Genomic DNA, 22,457 nt, shown 5'->3' on the forward strand with positions numbered 1-22,457 from the left:
GGAGTTTTTTTTTTGTGTGTATGGTGTTAGGAAGTGTTCTAAGTTCATTCTTTTACATGTTGCTGTCCAATTTCCCCAGCACCACTTATTGAAGAGGCTGTCTTTTTTCTATTGTATATTCTTGCCTCCTTTGTCAAAGATAAGGTGTCCATATGTGTGTGGGTTTATCTCTGGGCTCTCTATTCTGTTCCATTGATCTTCCTTTCTATTTTTGTGCCAGTACCATACTGTCTTGATCACTGTAGCCTTGTAATATAGTTTAAAGTCAGGGAGCCTAATTCCTCCAGCTCTGTCTTTCCTTCTCAAGATTGCTTTGGCTATTCGGGGTCTTGTGCATTTCCATACAAATCATAAGATTTCTTGTTCTAGTTCTCTGAAAAATGCCATTGGTAATTTGATCAGGATTGCATTGAATCTGTAGATTGCTTTGTATAGTATAGTCATTTTCACAATATTGATTCTTCCAATCCAAGAACATGGTATGTCTCTCCATCTGTTTATGTCATCTTTGATTTGTTTCATCAGTGTTTTATACTTTTCTGAGTACAAGTCTTTTCTCTGCTTAGGTAGGTTTATTCCTAGGTATTTTATTCTTTTTTTTGCAGTGGTAAATAAGAGTGTTACCTTAATTTCTCTTTCTGCTCTTCCGTTGTTAGTGTATAGGAATGCAAGAGATTTCTGTGCATTAATTTTGTACCCTGCTGCTTTATTAAATTCATCAATTAGTGCTAGCAGTTTTCTGGTAGTGTCTTTCGGGTTTTCTATGTATAATATCATGTAATCTGCAAAGAGTGACAGATTTAATACTTCTTTTCCAATTTGGATTCCCTTTATTTCATTTTCTTCTCTGATTGCTGTGGCTAAAAATTCCAGAACTATGTTGAATAACAGTGGTGAGAGTGGACACCCTTGTCTTGTTCCTGTTCTTAGAGGAAATGCTTTCAGTTTTTCACGATTTAGAATGATGTTGGCTGTTGGTTTGTCATATATGGCTTTTATTATGTTGAGGTAATTTCCTTCTATGCCCATTTTCTGGAGAGCTTTTATCATAAATGGATGTTGAATTTTGTCAAAAGATTTTTCGGCATCTACTGAGATTATCATATGGTTTTTATCCCTCAGTTTGTTGATCTGATGTATCACTTTGATTGATTTGTGTATATTGAAGAATCCTTGCATCCCAGGGGTAAACCCCACATGATCATGGTGTATGATTTTTTTTAATGTGCTGTTGGATTCTGTTAGCTAGTATATTGTTGAGGATTTTTGCATCTATATTCATCAGTGATATTGGCCTGTAATTTTCTTTTTTTGTGACATCTTTGTCTAGTTTTGCTATCAGGGTGATGGTGGCCTCATAGAATGAGTTTGGGAATGTTCCTCCTTCTGCTGTATTTTGGAAGAGCTTGAGAAGGATAGGTGTTAGTTCTTCTCTAAATCTTTGATAGAATTCACCTGTGAATCCATCTGGTCCTGGGCTTTTGTTTGTTGGGAGATTTTTAATCACAGTCTCAATTTCAGTGCCTGTGATTGGTCTGTTCATATTTTCTATTTCTTCCTGGTGCAGTCTTGGAGGATTGTACTTTTCTAAGAATTTATCCATTTCTTCCAGATTATCCAGTTTATTGCCATATAGTTGCTTGTAGTCTCTCATGATCTTTTGTGTTTCTGTGGTGTCAGTTGTTACTTCTCCTTTTTCATTTCTAATTCTGTTGATTCGCATCTTCTCCCTTTTTTTCCTGATGAGTCTGGCTAATAGTTTATCAATTTTGTTTATCTTCTCACAGAACCAGCTTTTAGTTTCATTAATCTTTGCTCGTTTCCTTCATTTCTTTATTTCTGTTCTGATCTTTATGATTTCTTTCCTTCTGCTCACTTTGGGATTTTTTTGTTCTTCTTTCTCTCCTTGTTTTAGGTGCAAGGTTAGTTTGTTTATTTGAGATTTTTCTTGTTTCTTGAGGTAGGATTGTATTGCTATAAACTTCCCTCTTAGAACTGCTTTTGCTGCATCCCATAGGTTTTGGGTTATTGTGTTTTCATTATCATTTGTTTCTAGGTATTTGTTGATTTCCTCTTTGATTTCTTCAGTGATTTCTTGGCTGTTTATTAACGTATTGTTTAGCCTCCATGTGGTTGTATTTTTTACAGTTTTTTTCCTGTAACTTATATCTAGTCTGATGGCATTGTGGTCAGAGAAGATGCTTGATATGATTTCAATTTTCTTGAATTTACCAACGCATGATTTGTGACCCAAGATGTCATCTATCCTGGAGAATGTTCCATGTGCACTTGAGAAGAAAGTGTATTCTGTCATTTTTGGATGGAATGTCCTATAGATATCAATTAATTCAAGATGGTCTAATGTGTCATTTAAAGCATGCGTTTCCTTATTTATTTTCTGTTTGGATGATCTGTCCGTTGGTGTAAGTGGAGTGTTAAAGTCTCCTACTGATATTGTGTTACTGTTGATTTCCCCTTTTGTGGCTGTTAGCATTTGCCTTATGTATTGAGGTGCTCCTCTGTTGGGTGCATAGATATTTACAATTGTTATATCTTCTTCATGGATGCATCCCTTGATCATTATGTAGTGTCCTTCCTTGTTTCTTGTAATAGTCATTACTTTATAAAGTCTAATTTGTGTGATATGAGTATTGCTACTCTGGCTTTCTTTTGACTTCCATTTGCATGGAATATCTTTTTCCATCCCCTTACTTTCAGTCTGTATGTGTCCCTAGGTCTGAAGTGGCTTTCTTGTAGACAGCATATATAAGCGTCTTTTTTTTGTATCCATTCAACCAGTCTTTGTCTTTTGGTTGGAGCATTTAATCCATTTACAGTTAAGGTAATTATTGACATGCATGTTCCTATTGACATTTTCTTAACTGTTTTGGGTTTGTTTTTGTAGGTCTTTTCCTTTTCTTGTGTTTGCTGCCTAGAGAAGTTTCTTTAGCAATTGTTGTAAGGCTAGTTTGGTGGTGCTGAATTCTGTTAACTTTTGCTTGTCTGTAATGTTTTTGATTTCTCCATTGAATCTGAGTGAGATTTTTGCTGTGTGGTGTATTCTTGGCTGTAGGTTTTTCTCTTTCAAGACTTTCAGTATATCCTGCCACTCCCTTCTGGCCTGCAGAGTTTCTGCAGAAAGATCAGCTGTTATCCTTATGGGTTTTCCTTTATATATTATTTGTTGCTTTCGTCTTGCTGCTTTTAATATTTTTTCTTTGTGTTTAATTTTCTTTACTTTGATTAATATGTGCTTTGGGTTGTTTCTCCTTGGGTTTATTCTGTATGGGACTCTCTGTGCTTCTTGGACTTGATTAACTATTTCCTTTCCCATGTTGGGGAAGTTTTCCGCTATAACCTCTTCAAATATTTTCTCAGAACCTTTCTTTTATTCTTATTCTTCTGGGATGCCTATGATTCGAATGTTGGTGCACTTAATGTTGTCACTGAGGTCTCTGAGACTGTCTTCCCTTCTTTTATTCTTTTTTCTTTTTTCCTGCTCTATGGCAGTTATTTCTAGCATTCTATTTTCTAACTCACTTATTCATTCTTCTGCCTCAGTTATTCTGCTGTTTATACCATCTAGAGTATTTTTAATTTCAGTTATTGTGTTGTTCATTGCTGTTTGTTTGCTCTTTAGTCCTTCTAAGTCCTTATTAAATGTTTCTTATGTTTTCTCTATTTTGTTTTTGAGATTTTGGATCATCTTTACTATCATTACTCTGAATTCTTTTTTCAGGCAATTTTCCTATTTCCTCTTCATTTATTTGGTCTGTGGGTTTTTATCTTGATCCTTTGCCTGCATGGTGTTTCTTTGTTTTCTCATTTTGTCTAACTTATAGGATTTGCTTTCTCCTTTCCCTGTGCTGCCTGGTAGTAATTCCTCTTGTTTCTGCTCTCTGCCCCCTGTGGTGGGGTTGGTCTAGTGTCTTGAGTAGGCTTCCTGGTGGGAGGGTGTGGTAACTGCTTTCTGGCATGTGGGTCTGAGTCTTTTCCCTCTGATGAGCAGGGCTGTGCCAGGTGGTGTGTCATAGGGTATCTGTGAGCTTAATATGGCTTTAAGTAATCTGAGTGCTGATGGATGGGTTTGTGTTCCTGTCTTGTTTGTAGTTTGGTGTGAGGTATCTGGCACTGGCAGTTGCAGGCAGTCAGGTGAAGCAGGGTCTTAGACTCTGATAGAGGCCTTCATGAGAATTCTCTGCAGTTAACCTTCCCTGTGGCTGAGGACTCTCTAGTGGTCCAGCGTCATGGACTTGGTGCTCCCTTCTCAGAGCCTCCAACTTGACTTTGGTCGGGGAATACAGACTGCAGAGGTGGCTTGTCCTGGCAATAAAGGGGATTAAAAAAGACTATCCAAGCCCCAGACTAATAGTAAAAGGTTAGGTCAAAAAAATACCTGAATCAAGGAAACATGTACATGCACAAGAAACACAAAAACAGATCCCAATAGCACATAAAGCACTAGAACAACCTGACAGAAGAACCCCAGAATGCAATCAGACAATTAAAGAGAAAACCAATAAAAATTCAAAACACAAACAAACACACACACACCAGGGAAATTGTGAAGACGAGGACCAAATATAACAGAGACCAAATTGAAACAGGGAGCAAATATAACTAAGAGCAAGAGAAGAACCAGGCAGACTGAAGTTCCCCAAAACAAAATCAAACAATTATAATTAGAACTAAGATAAAAACAAAACCTAATAACAAAAACCAAAACAGTGTGTCATTTGAAGAATAAAGCAAGGAAACAGAGCAGACTAATAATATTGATTAAAAGTATAAGGAGATATAATAAAATAAAAAGAGATAGTACACAGAAGAACAGAAGAGTGTAGTATGATTGAAAATATAAAAAGAAACAGAAAAAAATAAAATAGAAATGTATTAAAGATAAAAAAGAAAAGAAGATAGGGGAGATAAAGTCAGCACTACAGAAAAGCTAGCTAGAAATAGAAATATATAAAAAGGCTAAAAATAAAACTAAGTTAAAAAGCCGAATAAAAATATGTTATAAAGCATGAGGATCCTTTAGGACTAAGATCTTAAAAAACAATCTAGAACTGACCACAGAATGGATCAGATCAATAGAATTAATAATAATTCTCTTTCCTTGGGATCTCAGCTGCAAGTGTCCTTGTACATGCCTTGAGCCTCATGAAGGTGAAGGTGGCCTTCACCTCCCCAAGAGGCCCTCTTCTGCCTCTAGGTTGGACTCTGGACCTGCTGTGGATCCTGTGGGGTCTGCTTAGGCTCTGATCTGGCCCAGTTCCTGTGTATGCTTGCTCCCTCAGTACACAGATGCCAGACGTAGACCTTTTTCATTTGTGGGAACATTCATTGTCTACTCTGATATTCTAAAGACATAGGGTCTACCTAGCTGATTACGGGGATTTAGTCTGCAGCATGTATATCTGATGGGAAGATTTTAGAACCTTTTCCTTAGTCCCCCATCCCTGGTGTTCAGCTTTGGTTTTGTCCTTGCTTCTGCATGTGGTCTAACCATCAGAGTCTGGTCCTGAGGCTGCCTTGGAGCTCTTTGGGTCTGCCTCAGTGAGGGTTTCCTTTATTGTTCATCTGCAGACACAGGTGTGTAAGGAAAGAGAGGCTTTGATAGTGGCTCCTCTCCCTGCATGTGACTCAACAGTAGTGCCCTACTTGGATCGCGGGAGCCGCATGGAAGATGCTGAATGCACAGGGTTGCTGGCAGCTGCAGGTATAGAAAATCTGGCCTTAGCATGATTCTTTACTGGTGCCTGGTGCAAGGCACCTGATGGGAAGCCCTTGGGGGCTTTTTGTATTACTCTGCGACCAGCAGAGATTCCTTTATTGTTTGTCTGTAGGCACCAGTGTGTGGGTAGAGAGAGGATACAATAGTGGCTCTTTCCCCTGCATATGAGCCAGCAGTAGCGCCCTGTCTGGGTCACAAGAGCCCTGGTGGCAGTGGCGGTACCAATCGCAGGGGGAAGCCAATGGGCTGGGGTGTAATAGGAATGTCTCCAGACATGTCCTTCTCTGCAGCCTTCTTCTGGCTCTTGGCATCAGGCACACTAGACCTGTCCCCCTCCCTGGGGGGTTCTTTTTCTATCCCTTGTCAACTGTGACAGCTGGGCCCAGAGGGGCCTCCATTTGTTCATCGCAGGCACTGAAAGAGGCTACAACAGTGACTCCTTCCCCTCTGTGTGAGTCAACAGTAGTGCCCTAGTTGGTTTGCAGGATCCCTGGCAGCAGCAGCACCAATTGCAGAGGGAACCCGGTGGGCTTGGGTGTAGTAGGAATGTCTCCAGAGATGTCTTTCTCTGCAGACTTCGTCTGGCTCTTGGCTGCAGGTGCAACATCAATAGGTCTTTTAATTAGAACACCATTTACAATTGAACCTGTAGCGGGCAGTGTACAGAGGCCTTGCACCTAACACATGGGAGTAGAGTTCCCAGGGCAGAACCACTGTGTGGACACCTCAGCTCAGCATGCCAGACACTGCCCCCCACTATTATTGTATTATTGTCGATTTCCCATTTTATGGCTCTTAGCATTTGCATTATATATTGAGTTGCTCCTATGTTGGGTTCATGTATATTTATAATTATGTCTACTTCTTAGATTGATCCCTTGATCATTATGTAGTGTCCTTCCTTGTCTCTTGTAACAGCCTTTAAAGTCTATTTTGTCTGATATAAGAATTGCTGTGCCAGCTTTCTTTTGATTTCTACTTGCATGGAATATCTTTTTCCATCCTCTAACTTTTAGTCTGTATGTGTCCCTAGGTTTGAAATAGGTCTCTTGTAGACAGCATACATATGGGTCTTGTTTTGTATCCATTCAGCCCACCCGTGTCTTGTGGTTGGAACATTTAATCCATTTACATTTAAGGTAATTATCGATATGTATGTTTCTATTACCATTTTCTTAATTGTTTTGGGTTTGTTTTGTAGGTCTCTTCTCATGTGTTTCCCACCTAGAGAAGTTTCTTTAGCATTTGTTGTAAAGTTGGTCTGGTGGTGCTGAATTCTCTTAGCATTTGCTTATCTGTAAAGCTCTTGATTTCTCTGTAGAGAAATTCTTGGTTGTAGGGTAGAGTATTCTTGGTTGTAGGTTTTTCCCTTTCATCACTTTGAGTATATCCTGCCACTCCCTTCTGGATTGCAGGGTTTCTGCTGAAAAATCAGCTGATAACCTTATTGAGATGCCCTTATATGTTATTTATTGCTTTTCCCTTGCTGCTTTTAATATGTTTTCTTTGTATTTAATTTTTGTTAGTTTGATTAATATGTGTCTCCACGTGTTTCTCCTTGGGTTTATCATGTATGGGATTCTCTGCACTTCCTCGATTTGGGTGACTATTTCCTTTCCCATCTTAGGGAAGTTTTAAACTATAATCTCTTCAAATATTTTCTCAGATTCTTTCTCTTTCTCTTCTTCTTCTGGGACCCCTGTATTTCAAATATTGGTGTGTTTAATGTTGTCCCAGAGGTCTCTGAGACTGTCCTCATTTCTTTTTGTGCTTTTTCCTTTATTCTTTTCCTCAGCAGTGATTTCCACCATTCTGTTTTCCAGCTCACTTTTCCATTCTTCTCCCTCAGTTATTGATTCCTTCTAATATACTTTTCATTTTATTTATTGTATTGTTCATCAGTGTTTGTTCTTTAGTTCTTCTAGGTCCTTGTTAATCATTTCTTGTATCTTCTCAATCCTTGCCTCCATTCTATTCCCAAGATCTTGGACCATCTTTACTATCATTACTTTGAACTCTTTTTCAGATAGATTGCATATCTCCTCTTCATTTAGTTAGTCTTGTAGGTCTTTGCTTTTTCATCTGCAACATATTCCTCTGTCGTCTCATTTTGTCTAACTTACTGTGTTTGTGGTCTCCTTTCTGCAGGCTGAAGGGTCGTAGTTCCTCTTGCTTCTGGTGTCTGCCCCCTGGCAGGTGAGTTTAGTCCAGGGGCTTGTATAGGCTTCCTGGTGGGAGGGACTGGCCAGCACCTGTTACCTCTTGTCTTCTTGATGATAGTCATTCTAACAGGTGTGAGGTGCTGTTCCCATTATGGCCTTTAATTTCATTTGCCTGATTAATACTAATGTTGAATATCTTCTCATGTGCCTGTTGGCCATTTTTATTTCCTCTTTAGAAAAAAGTCTATTTTTTCACCCATTTTTAATTGAATTCTTTGTTTTTTGTTATCAAATTGTATAACTTCTTTATGTATTTTGGATATTAACTTCTGATCTGATATATGATTTGCAAAACTTTCCTCCCATTCTGTAGGCTGTCTTTAAATTTTGTTAATTGCTTCTTCTTTTTCTATGCAGAAATTTTTTAGTTTGATGTAGTTCCTTTTGCTCATTTTTGCTTTCATTGTTTGTACCTTTGGCATCATATCCAAAATTTCATTTTCAAGACCAGTATTGATGAAATTCTTCCCTATGTTGTCTTCTAGAATTTTTATCATATCAGGTCTTATGTTTCAGTTTTTCATCCATTTCAAGTTAATTTTAGGGACTGGTGTGAGAAAGGGATCCAATTTAATTATATTGCTTGTGTTTCTCCAGCTTTCCCAGCACCATTTGTTGATGAGGTTATCCTTTCCTCTTGGGTGTTCTTGGCTTCCATGTCAAATATTAGTTGACTATATATGCCAGGATCAATTCTGGGCCCATTTTTCTGTTTCATTTTTCTATGTGTCTATTGTTGTTCCAGTACTGTATTGTTTTTATTACTATGGCTTTGTAGTATAATCAAAAATCAGGAAGTGTGATGCCTCCAGCTTGTTTCTTTTTTCTCAGAATTTAGCTATTCAGGGTCTTTAGTGGTTTTAAAAAAATTGGGGGATGATTTCCTCTGTTTCTGTGAAGAATGCCTTTGGTATATGCATGGAGACCACATTGAATCCGTAGATGCTTTAGGTAGTTTGGCCATTTTAATCTTATAAATTCTTCTACTATATGATCACAGGATGTCTTTCAATTTGTTTGTAGCTTCTTAAGTTTCTTCCAGCAAAGTTTTTGTTGTTTTCTTTGTATGGATTTTTCACTTCCTTGGTTAAATTTATTCCTATGTATTTTATTGTTTATAATGCTATTGTGAATGAGAATGTTTTCTTTTTTTTTCCTATGTACCAGACATGCTCCTAGACCCAGAAAATATTTCATCATATTTAATCATCAAAATAATCATGAGAAATACTTAGATTATTCCTCCCCTTTCCCATTTTATAGTTTGGACAATGAAGATTTTGAGAATATAAGTGGTTTTACCAAGGTTACAAAACAAGAAGCATATGAAGCCAGGATTTGAATTTGGTTTAAGACATATACAAATAGCTATAGAGAACAGAGTTAAACAAGCATGATAATGAGCCATTGGAGTTTAATGCCATCAAAGTCTCTTTAGTTCAGAAATATTTAAGGAAATCTTCATGAAGGAGGTAGCATTTGAACTGAGCTTTGCAAGTAGAGGAAATAATTTTAACAGGTGAATATGGCAAGGAAGGCAGCTGAGTGATAGAGCTGGGATTGAGTCCAATTAATTCTGAAGCCAAAGCCTATTTTTTTTCCATTACACAAAACTAGAACAGTGAGAGAAAATGTGGGAAACCAATGAAACTGAAAATTAATTTTATTACCGTGAGTTTGAAAAAAAGTTGAAAAGCGAATTCAAGATAAGAATAGGAAGGAACTTCAGTGCAAATACAACAGGTTCTATGCTATAGAATAAATCATTCCAAATACCTTAACTACCTATAGAGATTACATTTAATTTCTCTTCTTGGCAACTCTTACCTCAGAACTGGTATTTCAGAGGACTGAATAATAATGGACTAACATGGAAGTAGGGCTGTGTGTGGGATTAAAGAGCAGGAGAATTGGAAAATGCTTTTGATAGGAGCCAATGTTTTCTCTGATGTACTTATTTTTAGATCAGACCATTTTACCATATGAAACCCCTATCAGAGGCTGGTAGAGAAAGAGCAGGAAATCAGAAGATTCCCAAACTAACTGAATTATTGGAACTTGCACAGAAGCAGAAAAAATTGGTGATATTTAATCTTAATTCTCCTCCACGAACACATCCTGCCAGAAACTCGTATATTCGCCTTGTAGTAAGCGTGATCCTTGCCTCTAAAATTGAGCAACATCTGGTATGTCCATCTCAGTATTTATGGAAGAGGTTGGGAGGTTGGTTGCATATCCAAGGAGCATAGCATTTGAACCTGACCTACCTTGTAGATCTTCCTTGGGATCCTTAAATAATTTTTCTCCCTGTAGAAATGGAGTTGGTATATACAGCTATGTATACAGCTATATGTGGCAATCTAAGAATAACCCAGTTAAATTTATATCAGTGGGGAAAACATTGAGGCTGTTTGCTGTTTCAAGTCAAATGAAATGTCATCACTCTGTTGAAAGGGAACGTCTGTAATGGCTATAGGATGTGACCTGCACTATCACCAACATACAGCTATTAGAAAGGGCCTTGGTATGGAACACTAAGACTTTGGGGACTTGGCTTTCATTAATGACATAGAAAGAACAGCTGTTTCTTATTTGAGCAGAGATTTGTTCATCAGGTTTTTCAGAAGCAACTCTCTGCGTTTGGGCAGTCAGTCATTCCAAATGTCTTAAATTCTCAGTTTATGGAAAAATGCTATGAGTGAAAAAATATGTCTTTTTGCAAATAGAAGTATGTCCACAGATGAGTCATAATAGTATTCCCTGTTGGCAGGAAATGACTCCTCTCAAAGATGATTTTTAGCATCATCAGCTAGAGGAAATGTTTATGATTCCGACCTTTCATCCACATGTACCAGCTCCTCATCCACTTTGGCTAGTGTGATGACACAGTGGACCCTTGGTCCCATGATGTTAACTAGGAAAACTCAGCTCCAGAACAATCCTGGTGAAAGCCCCATTAGAAGATTTCATTAGGCAATATTAGGCCAGGTTGAGTCTTTCACCAAGGGCTAGAATCTCTCTGCTCCCTATAGACTGTACCCATGCTGGAATGGGGCTCCACCCATTCTCCTTGGGGCTGTTTGTACGTAGAGAGTTGATTATCCACTGAAAGACTTCCTGTTTCTCCTTGTAGATTATTTGGTTACCAGGTTCTGATAGGCAGTATGTCAGGAGCAAAGCTCCTGATTTTCAACACATTGGCCGGTTATTTACCATTGAACAACTTGCAAAAGAAAATATCACTAGAATCAATGTTGACTACAAGAGGTTGTTCTACAATGGGTTGAGGTAAGTGTTTGACTACATCTCTCTTGGCATGTATTGCTTTACTTGCATGAAGACTGCATCCCAGCCAGCTGCTTAGGTTCCCCCTCCCATCTCAGGATTTCTGTGTGTGGCTGTCTTTTTGGAATCCCCTATTTTCCTCTTCTTACCTTTCCTTTCCTGTCTGCCCAAAAACATTTATCAAGGGTAGACTCTGTTCTGGAACATAGTCTTCAGTCCCTTCTCCTTCTGCATCAATCTCTCATCATTCAACTCACTTTTGTGTATTTTTGGTGTTTTTCATTTTATATGAGTACTGAAAAGTCAGAAAAGTTCTTGACTTCCTCTGCCATTACCAGATAGATTCCAGTACCTTATAAATGGCTTTGTGATCCAGATCTCTTATAGGAATAACTAAGAACATAACTAAGTCATTATTTAAAAAAAAACTTGAGACAGCCTAGCATGAGAAGAAACAAAAATTATTAAACATCACATTTATAAATATATAATTAGAGACAGATTTTCAGAATTAATAGCACCTGGGAATAAAATCATAACTTTTTCAAACTTATTAATTACTGCTTACATTAATCCATATACCCTTTCTATTACATTTTAAAATAATTTTTTCAGATAATCCTAAATGCTTTAGAGACAAAGTTTCCTTGGATTTGTAGGTGTATTTATAGATATAGATATAGATGTAGATGCAGAGATATAGATATAGATGTAAATATATATCCAAAATCTCCTTGGTGTAGTAAAAATTCCCCTAGATACGTTTCCATATTTCAAGCCATGAACTAGGCTGTTGGCTGCAGCTCTGTTCCTTTTCCTGCTCTTCCTGCCTCTCTGGCCATAGTGGAACTGATCATAAAATGTGTCTTTTTTTCTTTTAGCATTAGAAAATTATAAATGTTCCCCTTCATTTCCCAATCAGAAGATTTTTCTTTGTCCAACTAATCCTCTATTTTGAGCATACTTTTATTTTCCTTTAGTTGTTTTCAAGTAGGAAATAGCTTTAACATGATTTCCTTCTCTCATAATCCTAATTTATATTACTCCAGCAGTTGAAATTAATTATAATAGCTTCCATTTATTGAGCTTTTATTATGTGTCAAGTGGTTGGTAGACCATGGGCTCATTTTCAAATCCTGGCCAGGTGATTACTACACTTATGACTTGGACAAGTTTCTAATCGTCAGTTTTTCATTTGTAAATTATGGATCAGAGTAACTTGGTGGAGTGGTTAAAAGATTAAATGAGATCATTCATACATGCACATAGCAAAATGCTGGGCAAATGTATGAACACGATAGATGTTACTTGTTGTTTTATCATCACAGTCCCTACATTGCTGTGCCCTGGAAACTACCATCATCTCTGTTTTGCAAATAAGGAAACTTGCCTCTAAAGAGGAAAAGTTCAGGGAGGTTAGTTTTGGTTAATTAACCAAAGTTAATAGAGTTAGTTATTAGTTAGTAGGGGACCACACTGAGATTTAAATATAGGCTGACAGACTCCAGAGTCCAGATTCTTTCACTAGTAATCCTTTAAAGTTATTCCTTGGCCATAGTTATATGGACATAGTATCAACTGACATCAGACTTAAGAGAGATCACATCCTGAGTTCTATTAGAAAATCAAGCAGTGTAATTTAATTCAGTAAATATTATGTGCAGTGCACCATGCTAGTTTTGTGTGAAAGGTCAACATAAGCAAGGCATCATCCTTTTTCTCAAGGAAACCATATATTCTAGTAAGGAGAATAAGGATTTTTTCCATATACCTATATTACAAGGTTGATCTTGATAATTCATGAGCCAGACTTTATTTCAAGTCATTCCCCTCAAGAACCACTACATTTTAAGAAATTAAGCAGTTGTAACTTAAGTCATTTTTATACTGTTTATGACTAGAGTATTTGTTAGAATGATCACATTTCCAATACATTCTCTGTGGTCAGTGCTCACTTTTCTCAGACCACTGTCACAAGATATTATGAACTTGCCATTTTGATTGAGAATACTTTAAATACATTACTTACACCAAAATTATATGAATACAAAGGAGTCCTATGATTTATTTCTGATGTAGGGATTTTTAAGTGTTTTTAATTTTTTTAATTTTAAAAACTAATTTATTGAGGTGAAATTCACATAAAGTTAACCATTTTAAAATAAACAATTCAATGGCATTTGGTACATTCAGGATGTTGTGCAACCATCACCTCTAGTTCCAGTACATTTTGATACTAGAAATTTTTATTTTCCCTCTTTTTCTTGGTCAGTCTTTCTAGGGGTTTATGAATTTTATTAACCATTTCAAAACAACAAATTTTGGCTTTGTTATTTATTCTGTTGCACATATGCTTTCCTTTTTCATTGACTGATGTTATCTTTATTATTTTCTTCTATTTCCTTTAGGTTTACTTTACTCCTCTTTTATTAGCTATTTTAGATAGAAAATTAGATGATTGATTCTAGATCCTTTTTTCTAACATAAACATTTAAAGGTATAAATTTTTCTGCAAACATTGCTTTAATTGCATTCCACAAATAATTTTGACATATTGTCTTATCATCCAACTTAAAATATTTTGAAATTTTCTTATTTCCCACTTGATTCATGGATTATTTTGAAGTGTGTTGCTATCTTTTTAAACGTTGAAGGTTTTCCATTTACCCTTATTGACTTATGATTTAAATTCATTGTGGCCTGAGAACAACTCTATATGATTTCAGTACTTTAAATGTATTTAAACTTGTCATATAGCCCACTGTACTGTTTATCTTGGTGAACTTCCCATGTCCACCTAAAAATGATGTGCTCTCTTCACTTGTTGGGTGTGGTATTCTATAAATATCAATTAGTTTAAATTAGTTGGCAGTCTTTTAAAACATTTTATACTGAATTTTTCGCCGGCTTTTACTGTTGAGTTAGCACGGAGCATTAGGTTGCAAATCAAACTGACACACATTAGAGAACTTACTTACTATTAAGCTTTATTATTAATTTCAGAGATACAGCAGGCAATCAAGAGGCTTAGACAAAGCCAGAAAAGGTCAGAGACATTGATTTCAGCTTTGTATGTATCTTCCTTTATTGGACACATACTCTATGGTTCACAATAATAGATAAGGCCTCCAAGTGAGTTTTTACAGGCTTATTTCACTTAGAAGGGGAGCATTTGCATTACAAAACATTTCCATTTAATACTCCCAGAGCGTTGTGTAGCTTATAGGACCTTCTCCAGGGACCTATGCCTCGTAAATCCACATTCTATATTTACTTAGAAAATATGTAATAAAGACTCAACCAGGAACATCCTTTAAAGAACATGTTCTGTATATAAAGGCCTCTATTCCTAGCAAATATTATTATTCTATTTAGAAAAGATGTATCTATCATGTTGACTAGGAGATTAGACCATATCTTCTGCCTTCTTTCTTTTGGGAATAACTTCCCTAATCAGAGAGAAGTTAAGGGCTCCTTATGCCTCATCTGTCAATTACCTGTCAATTATGGTGTTAATATCTCCAACTATAATTGTGTATTTCTCCCTTTAGCTCTGTTTATTGTTGTTGTTATTGTTGTGGTTTTTTGGCTTCTTATATTTTAAACACTTTTATTAAGTGCATTTGCATTTAGAATTGTTAAGTCTCAGTAAATCCACCCTTTCTTTATGAAATGCTCATTGTCTCTGGTTATAATTCTTGTCTAAAGATTACTTTTATTAATATTGCCACACTGGCTTATCATTCGTGTTTGTGTGTTCTTTTTAGTCCTTTTTCTTTCAACTGCTTTGCATATTTTATTTGTTGGTTTGGTTTGATTTGGTTTGGTTTTTGGCCATGCAGCTTGTGGGATTTTAGTTCCTGGACCAGAGATTGAACCCAGCCCTCAGCATTGAGAGCACAGGGCCCTAAGCACTGGACCACCAGGGAATACCCCGTATTTTAAAGTACGTCTCTCGTACACAGACTAATATTGGTTCTTGCTTTTATATTTATGAGGATAGTAGCTACCTTTTAATGGGAATCTTTTACCCATTAATATTTAGTTTACTAATGTAATTGGGTTTATATTTACCATCATGCCGTTTTTTCTATGTATGCTTCCTATTCTTAGTGGATTATTTTGGTTGTTCCTTCCTACCTTTAAATTTCTTAGTTAAATTATTATTGTTTAGTATTCTATCTCCTCTACAGGCTTTTTACATCTTTGAATTATTTTTTAGTGGTTGCTCTAGGAACTATAAAAAGTATTGCTAATTTATTACAGTCCACCTTGAATTAATATTATTCCACAACATAGACTACAGAATATTAAATCCTTAAAAGAGCATAATTCCATTTACTACCTTCTGCCATTTGTGCTATTGTTCTTATAAATAATACTTTTTAATAATACTTTTATTATAACCCCAAACATTTTTATTATATTTTTTTAAATAGCCTAGAGTATTTTTTAAATTAAACTTTTTATTTTGAGATGGTTGCACATTAACATGTAAGAAATAATACAAAATGATTCTGTGTACTTTTTACCCAATTCACTCCAGTGGTAAAACTTGCAAAACTTTAGTCCGATATTAAAACCAAGAATCGACATTGATACAATCCACCAATATTACTCAAATTTCCCCACCTTTACTTATATCCATTTTTGTGTGTGTTTTGTATATATAGTTCTGTGCAGTTTTATCATGTGTGTATTTGTGGATCCAACACCACAACCAAGGTTTAATCACCAGAAGAATTCCTTTTGTTGCCCTCTGATAACCACACTCTTCTTCCTTCCATCCACATCCAGCTCACCTCAAACCCTAACCCCTCTCAATGACTAATCTCTTCTGCACTTCTATAATTTTGTCACTTTAAGAAAATTGTATAGAAGAATCATATATTATGCAACCTATTGTGATTGGCTTTTTTTGCACTCAGTATAATTCCCTTTGAGATTCATCCAGATTGTTGCATGAATCAATAGTCAGTTCTGTTTTGTTGCTGAATAGTACTCCATTGTGTGGACGTACTAAAGTTTGTTTATTCATCAACTGAAGGATATCTGATTGTTTCCATTTATAAGCTATTATAAATAAATGTTATGAACATTTGTGTATAGGTTTTCATGTGAACATAGTTTAACTAAGAGTCTATAACTTATTCAGACTTCCCTCTCCTTAAAAACTGTTTTAATTATGTTAAAATACACATAAAATTTACTTTCACAGTAACTTTTAAATATACACCTCTGTGGTTTTAATATACATTCATCACATTGTGCACCAATCACTGCCATCCACCTACTTAACATTTTGCATATCATAAACTCAAATTCTGTCCTCAGTAAACAATGAACTCCCATCATTCCCGTCCCCCAGACTCTGGAAACTACCATTCTACTTTCTGTCTTTATGATTTCGATTCATATAAGTGAAATCACATAGTATTTGTCTTTTTGTGACTGGCTTATTTCACTTAAGGTACAGTCCTCAAGGTTTATCCATGTTGAATTCCTCCATTGCAGAATTTCATTCCTTTTTAACTGATAATTCATTGTATGTATAGACCACAGTTTGCTTTTCCATTCAATAGTAGATAGACACTTGGGTTGCTTCCACATTTTAGTTATTGTGAATAAAGCCACTATGAAAATGAGGGTACAAGTACCCTGTTTTCAATTCTTTTGGGTATATATCAGGAAGTGGAATTGCTGGATCATATGGCAATTCTATTTTTAAATTTTTTAGCACCACCATACTGTTTTCCACAGCAGCTGTAAAAACAGGACACAAAGGTTCCAATTTTCTACATTAACATACCCTTGTTAATTTCTGGTTTTTTGATGTAGCCATCCTAACATGTTGGTATTAGTTCTTGTTTGAAATGTTTGATGGAATTCACCAGTGCAGTCATTGGGTCCAGGACTTTTCTTTGTTGGAAGAATTTCGGTTAATGATTCAATCTCCTTACTTATAGGTCTATTCACATTTTTTGATTCTTCATGATTCAGTCTTGGTAGGTTTCTTGTTTCTAGGAATTTGTCCACTTGATCTAGGTTATCCAGTTTGAGGGGATACAAATGATCATATTGCTTATATCCCCTATAATCCTTTTATTTCTGTAAAACATAATAATGTGTGTACTTTCATTTCTGATGTTAGGAATTTGAGACTTTTTTCTTTTTTTCTTTTCTTTTTTTTTTCTTTTTCTTATTAGTACATCTAGCTAAAAACTTACTAATTTCATTGATATTTTCATGGAACTAACTTTTGGTTTCTTTGATTTTTCTCTGTTGGTTTTCTGTTCTTTATTTTTTTATGTCTGCTGTAATCTTTGTTATTCTCTTCCTTTTGCTATGTTGGGTCAATTTGTTCTTCTTTATCTAGTTTCTTAAGTTGTAAAGTTAGATTGTTGATATGAGATCTTTCTTGTTTTTTTTAAATGTTCTTTCCTTCCACTTTTATTGAAATATACATATAGCACTGTAAGTTTTAGGTGTACAGCATAACATTTTCACTTACATACATCATTAAATTATTATTACAAGAAGTTTAATGAATATCCATCATTGCATATACATAATTGAAGAAATAGAAAAAAATTTTTCTTTGTAATGAGAACTCTTGGATTTACTTAACAACTTTCACAGATAACATACAGCAGTGTTAATTGTATTTATTATATTGTACATTATATCCCTAGTACTTTTTTTTAAATTTTTTTAATTGAAGTATGGTTGATTTACAATGTTGTATTCGTTTCAGGTATACAGCAAAGTGATTCAGTTTACATATATGTATACACACATATATTTATATTTATATATATTTATATATACATAACTTTACATATATTTATTTATATTTATATATATAAATTTATATATATTTATATTATTTTTCAGATTCTTTTCCATTATATGTTATTAAAAGTTATTGAATATAGTTCCCTGTGCTATACACAAGTTCCCTTGTTGTTTATTTTATATTTGGTAATATTTATATCTTAATCCCAAATTCCTAATTTATCCCTCCCTGCCCTTTCCCCTTAGGTTACCATAAGTTTGTTTTTTATGTCTGTGAGTCTATTTCTGTTTTGTAAATACGTTCATTTGTATCATTTTCTCCAGATTCCATATAAGTAATATATGATATTTGTCTTTTGCTGTCTGACTTACTTCACTTAATATGATCATCTCTCATTTCATCCATATTGCTGCAAATGGCATTATTTCATTCTTTTCATGGCTAAGCAATATTCTGTTATTTATATATAATAAATATATATACCATGTCTTCTTTATCCATTCATCTGTCATTGGACTCTTAGGTTGCTTCCATGTTTTAGCTATAATAAATAGTGCTAGGAACATCGGGTTACATGTATGTTTTTGAATTAGATTTTTCTCTGGATATAAGTCAAGAAATGGGATTGCTGGATCATATGGTAACTCTATTTTTAGTTTTTTAAGGAACCTCCATACTGTTCTCCATAGTGGCTGTACCAATTTACATTCCCACCAAGAGTATAGGAGGGTTGCCTTTTCTCCACACCCTCTCCATCATTTATTGTTTCTAAATTTTGTGATGATGGCCATTATGACCAGTATGAGGTGATACCTCGTAGTTTTGATTTGCATTACTCTAATAATTAGTGATGTTGAGCATCTTTTCATGTGCATTTTGGCCATCTGTATGTCTTCTTTGGAGAAATGTCTATTTAGGTCTTCTGTCCATTTTTGGATTGGGTTGTTTGGGGTTTTCTTAATATTGAGCTGCATGAGCTGTTTGTATATTTTGGAGATTAATCCTTTGTTGCTTCCTTTGCAAATACCTTCTCACATTCTAAGGGTTGTCTTTTCGTCTTGTTTATGGTTTTCTTTGCTGTGCAAAAGCTTTTAAGTTTAATTAGATCCCATTTGTTTATTTTTTTATTTTCATTAATCTAGGAGGATCAAAAAAGATCTTGTTGCAATTTATGTCAGAGAGTGTTCTGCCTATGTTTTCCTCTAAGACCTTTATAGTATCTGGACTTACATTTAGGTCTTTAATCCATTTTGAGTTTATTTTTGTGTGTGGTGTTAGAGAATGTTCTAATTTCATTCTTTTACATGTATCTGCCCAGTTTTCCCAGCACCACTTATTGAAGAGACTGCCTTTTCTTCATTGTATGGTCTTGCCTCCTTTGTTGTAGATTAATTCACCATAAGTGTGTGGGTTTATTTCTGGGCTTTCTATCCTGTTCCATTGATTTATATATCTGTTTTTATGCCAGTACTATACTATTTTGATTACTGTAGCTTCGTAGTATAGTCTGAAGTCAAGGAGTGTGATTCTTCCAGCCCCTTTCTTCTTTCTCAAGATTGTTTTAGCTATTCAGAGTCTTTTGTGTTTCCATACAAATTTTTAAATTTTTTGTTCTAGTTCTGTGAAAAATGGCCATTGGTAATTTTTTAGGGATTGCCCTGAATCTGTAGATTGCCTTAGGTAGTCTGGCCATTTTAACAATATTGATTCTTCTAATCCAGGAACATGGTATATCTTTCCATCTGTTTTTGTCATCTTCATTTTTTTTCATCAGCATCGTATAGTTTTTGGAGTATAGGCTTTTTGCCTCTTTAGGTAGTTTTATTCCTAGTTATTTTATTGGTTTTGATGCAATGGTAAATGGGATTGTTTCCTTAATTCCTCTTTCTGATATTTCATTGTTAATGTATAGAAGTTCCAACAGATTTATACATATTAATTTTGTATTCTGCAACTTTACGGAATTCGTTGATGAGTTCTAGTAGTTTTCTGGTAGTGTCTTTAGGATTTTCTAAGTATAATATGTCATCTGCAAACAGTGACAGTTTTACTTCTTTTCCAATTTGGATTCCTTTTATTCCTTTTTCTTCTCTGATTGCTGTGGCTAGGACTTCCAAAACTATGTTGAATAAAAGCGACAAGAGTGTGCTTTCTTGTCTTATTCCTGATCTGATCTTAGAGGAAATGCTTTCAGCTTTTCACCATTGAGTATGATGTTAGCTGTGGGTTTGTCATATATGGCCTTTATTATGTTGAGGTATGTTCCCTGTTTGCTCACTTTCTGTAGAGTTTTTAATCATAAATGGATGTTGGAATTTATCAAAAGCTTTTTCTGCATCTGTTGAGATGATCATATGGTTTTTGTTCTCCAATTTCTCAATGTGGTATGTCACATTGATTGATCTGATAATATTGAAGACTCCTTGCATCCCTTGGATAAATCCCACTTGATCATGGTGTATGATCCTTTTAATGTATTGTTGAATTTTGTTTGCTCATATTTTGTTGAGAATTTTGCATCTATGTTCTTCAGTGATATGGATGATATTCTTTGGAAGGAACACTTCTGAACTCATTCTGTGAGGCCACCATCACCCTAATACCAAAAGCAGACAAAGATATCACAGAAAAAATTACTGGCCAATATTACTGATGAACATAGATGCAAAAATCCTCTTTTTTTAATGTATGCATTTAAAGCTATACATTTCCCACCTAGTACCACTTTTGCTGCATCCCATGAGTTTTGGTGTTTTCCTTTTCATTCATCTCCATGTATTTTCTCACTTCCCTTGTGATTTCTTTCTTTATCCATTGGCTACTTGAAAGTGTTATTAAGTGCCACAAATATTTGAATTTTCCAGTTTTCCTTTTGTTAGACTTCTAACTTTATCCTGTTGTGTTTGGATAGGAAACTTTATTTGATATTTATCTTTTAAAATCTATTGAGATTTAATTTGTAGCCTAACATATGGTCTATCTTGGGAATTAACACATAAGCACTTGAGAAGAATGTGTATGCTGTTATTGGGTTGAGTGTTCTGTCTCTTAGATATAGTTGATTTCTTGTGTTAATTAAATCCTCTGTTTTCCTACTTATCTTCTGATTGTTCTATTCGTTATTGAGAGTGGAATATTAAAATCTTCAACTATTATTATGCAGCTTCAATTCTGTGAGTGTTTGATTTGTAAAATTTACTGGTCTGTCATTAGGCACATAAATGTTTATAGTTAATATATGTTCTTGCTGTATTGAAACTTCTATTTATATTTAATGTCCTTTGTCACATGTAAACTTTTTTGATATATCACCTGTTTTGTCTGATATTAGTATAGCCACCCATGCTCTCTTTGGTTATTATTTGCATAGGATAAATTTTCCATCCTTTCACTTGCAATCTATCTGTGCCTTTGGATCTAAAATGAGTCTCTTATAGACAGCATAAAGATGGGTCATATGTTTTTATGAATTCTGCCAATCTCTATATTTGATTGGAGAGTTTAATCTATTTACATTTAAAATAATTACTGAAAAGGGGGGGAGACTCTTGTCATGTTGTTACTTCTGTCATTTCTGGAAATATTTGTTGTTTCTGTCTTCTGTTATTTTAATTTGTTATTTCTATATACCTTATAAATTTTTGTCCCTTATTTCCTTCCTTCCTCTTTTCTTTTGTGTTCAGTTGTTTTTTTATAGTGAAATATTTAAATCCTTTTCTAATTTCCTTTTTTATATATTCTATACCTAATTTCTTTGTGGTTACCTTGGGAATTAACTTATCATCCTAAAGTTATGACACTGAGATTGAATTTGTACCAGCTTAAATTCAATAACATGCAATAACTCTTCTTTCCTAAAAACAAATTTATTTATTTATTTTTATTTATTTGGCTGCACTGGGTCTTAGTTGAGGCACACAGGATCTTCGTTGCCACATGTAGGATCTTTAGTTGCGGCATGCGGGATCTAGTTCCCTGATCAGGGATTGAACCCAGGCCCTCTGCATTGGGAGTGCAGAGTCTTAACCACTGGACCACCAGAGAAGTCCTAATGACTCTTCTTTATAGCTCCAGTCTTTCCCCTTTCACTTGTTGATGTCAGAAAATTTCACCTTTATACATTGTGTGCCCCCAAACATAAACTAATGATTCTTCCAAATGTAGTAATTTCTCAAATTATGTAGAAAACAACATGTGGAGTGACAAACCAAAGTTATAAAAATACTAGCTTTTAGACTAATAATTGTGTTTTTTCCTTTAGATGTTTTGCAAAATTATGTGTAAAATAAAGAATACACCTACAAACCATTGTTACAATAATACTACCTTTTATATTTGCCCATGTATTTTCTTTTTATTGAGATCTTTATGTCTCCGTACAGCTTTGAGTTACTATCTCATGACTTTATTTCACCTT

At 35.0% G+C, this 22,457-nt stretch overlaps 1 protein-coding gene across 1 annotated transcript in view; it reads left to right on the forward strand.

The window, feature by feature from the left end:
• Nucleotides 1-22,457, forward strand: part of LOC130860908 (glycerophosphodiester phosphodiesterase domain-containing protein 4-like) — a 147,705-nt gene that overhangs the window by 107,603 nt on the left and 17,645 nt on the right. The window contains 2 exon segments of the mRNA XM_057749446.1: nt 9,924-10,145; nt 11,093-11,247. Coding sequence (XP_057605429.1) covers nt 9,924-10,145; nt 11,093-11,247 — 377 coding nt within the window.

The sequence above is a fragment of the Hippopotamus amphibius genome, chromosome 9 (assembly GCF_030028045.1).
Source record: "Hippopotamus amphibius kiboko isolate mHipAmp2 chromosome 9, mHipAmp2.hap2, whole genome shotgun sequence".
NCBI lineage: Eukaryota > Metazoa > Chordata > Mammalia > Artiodactyla > Hippopotamidae > Hippopotamus > Hippopotamus amphibius.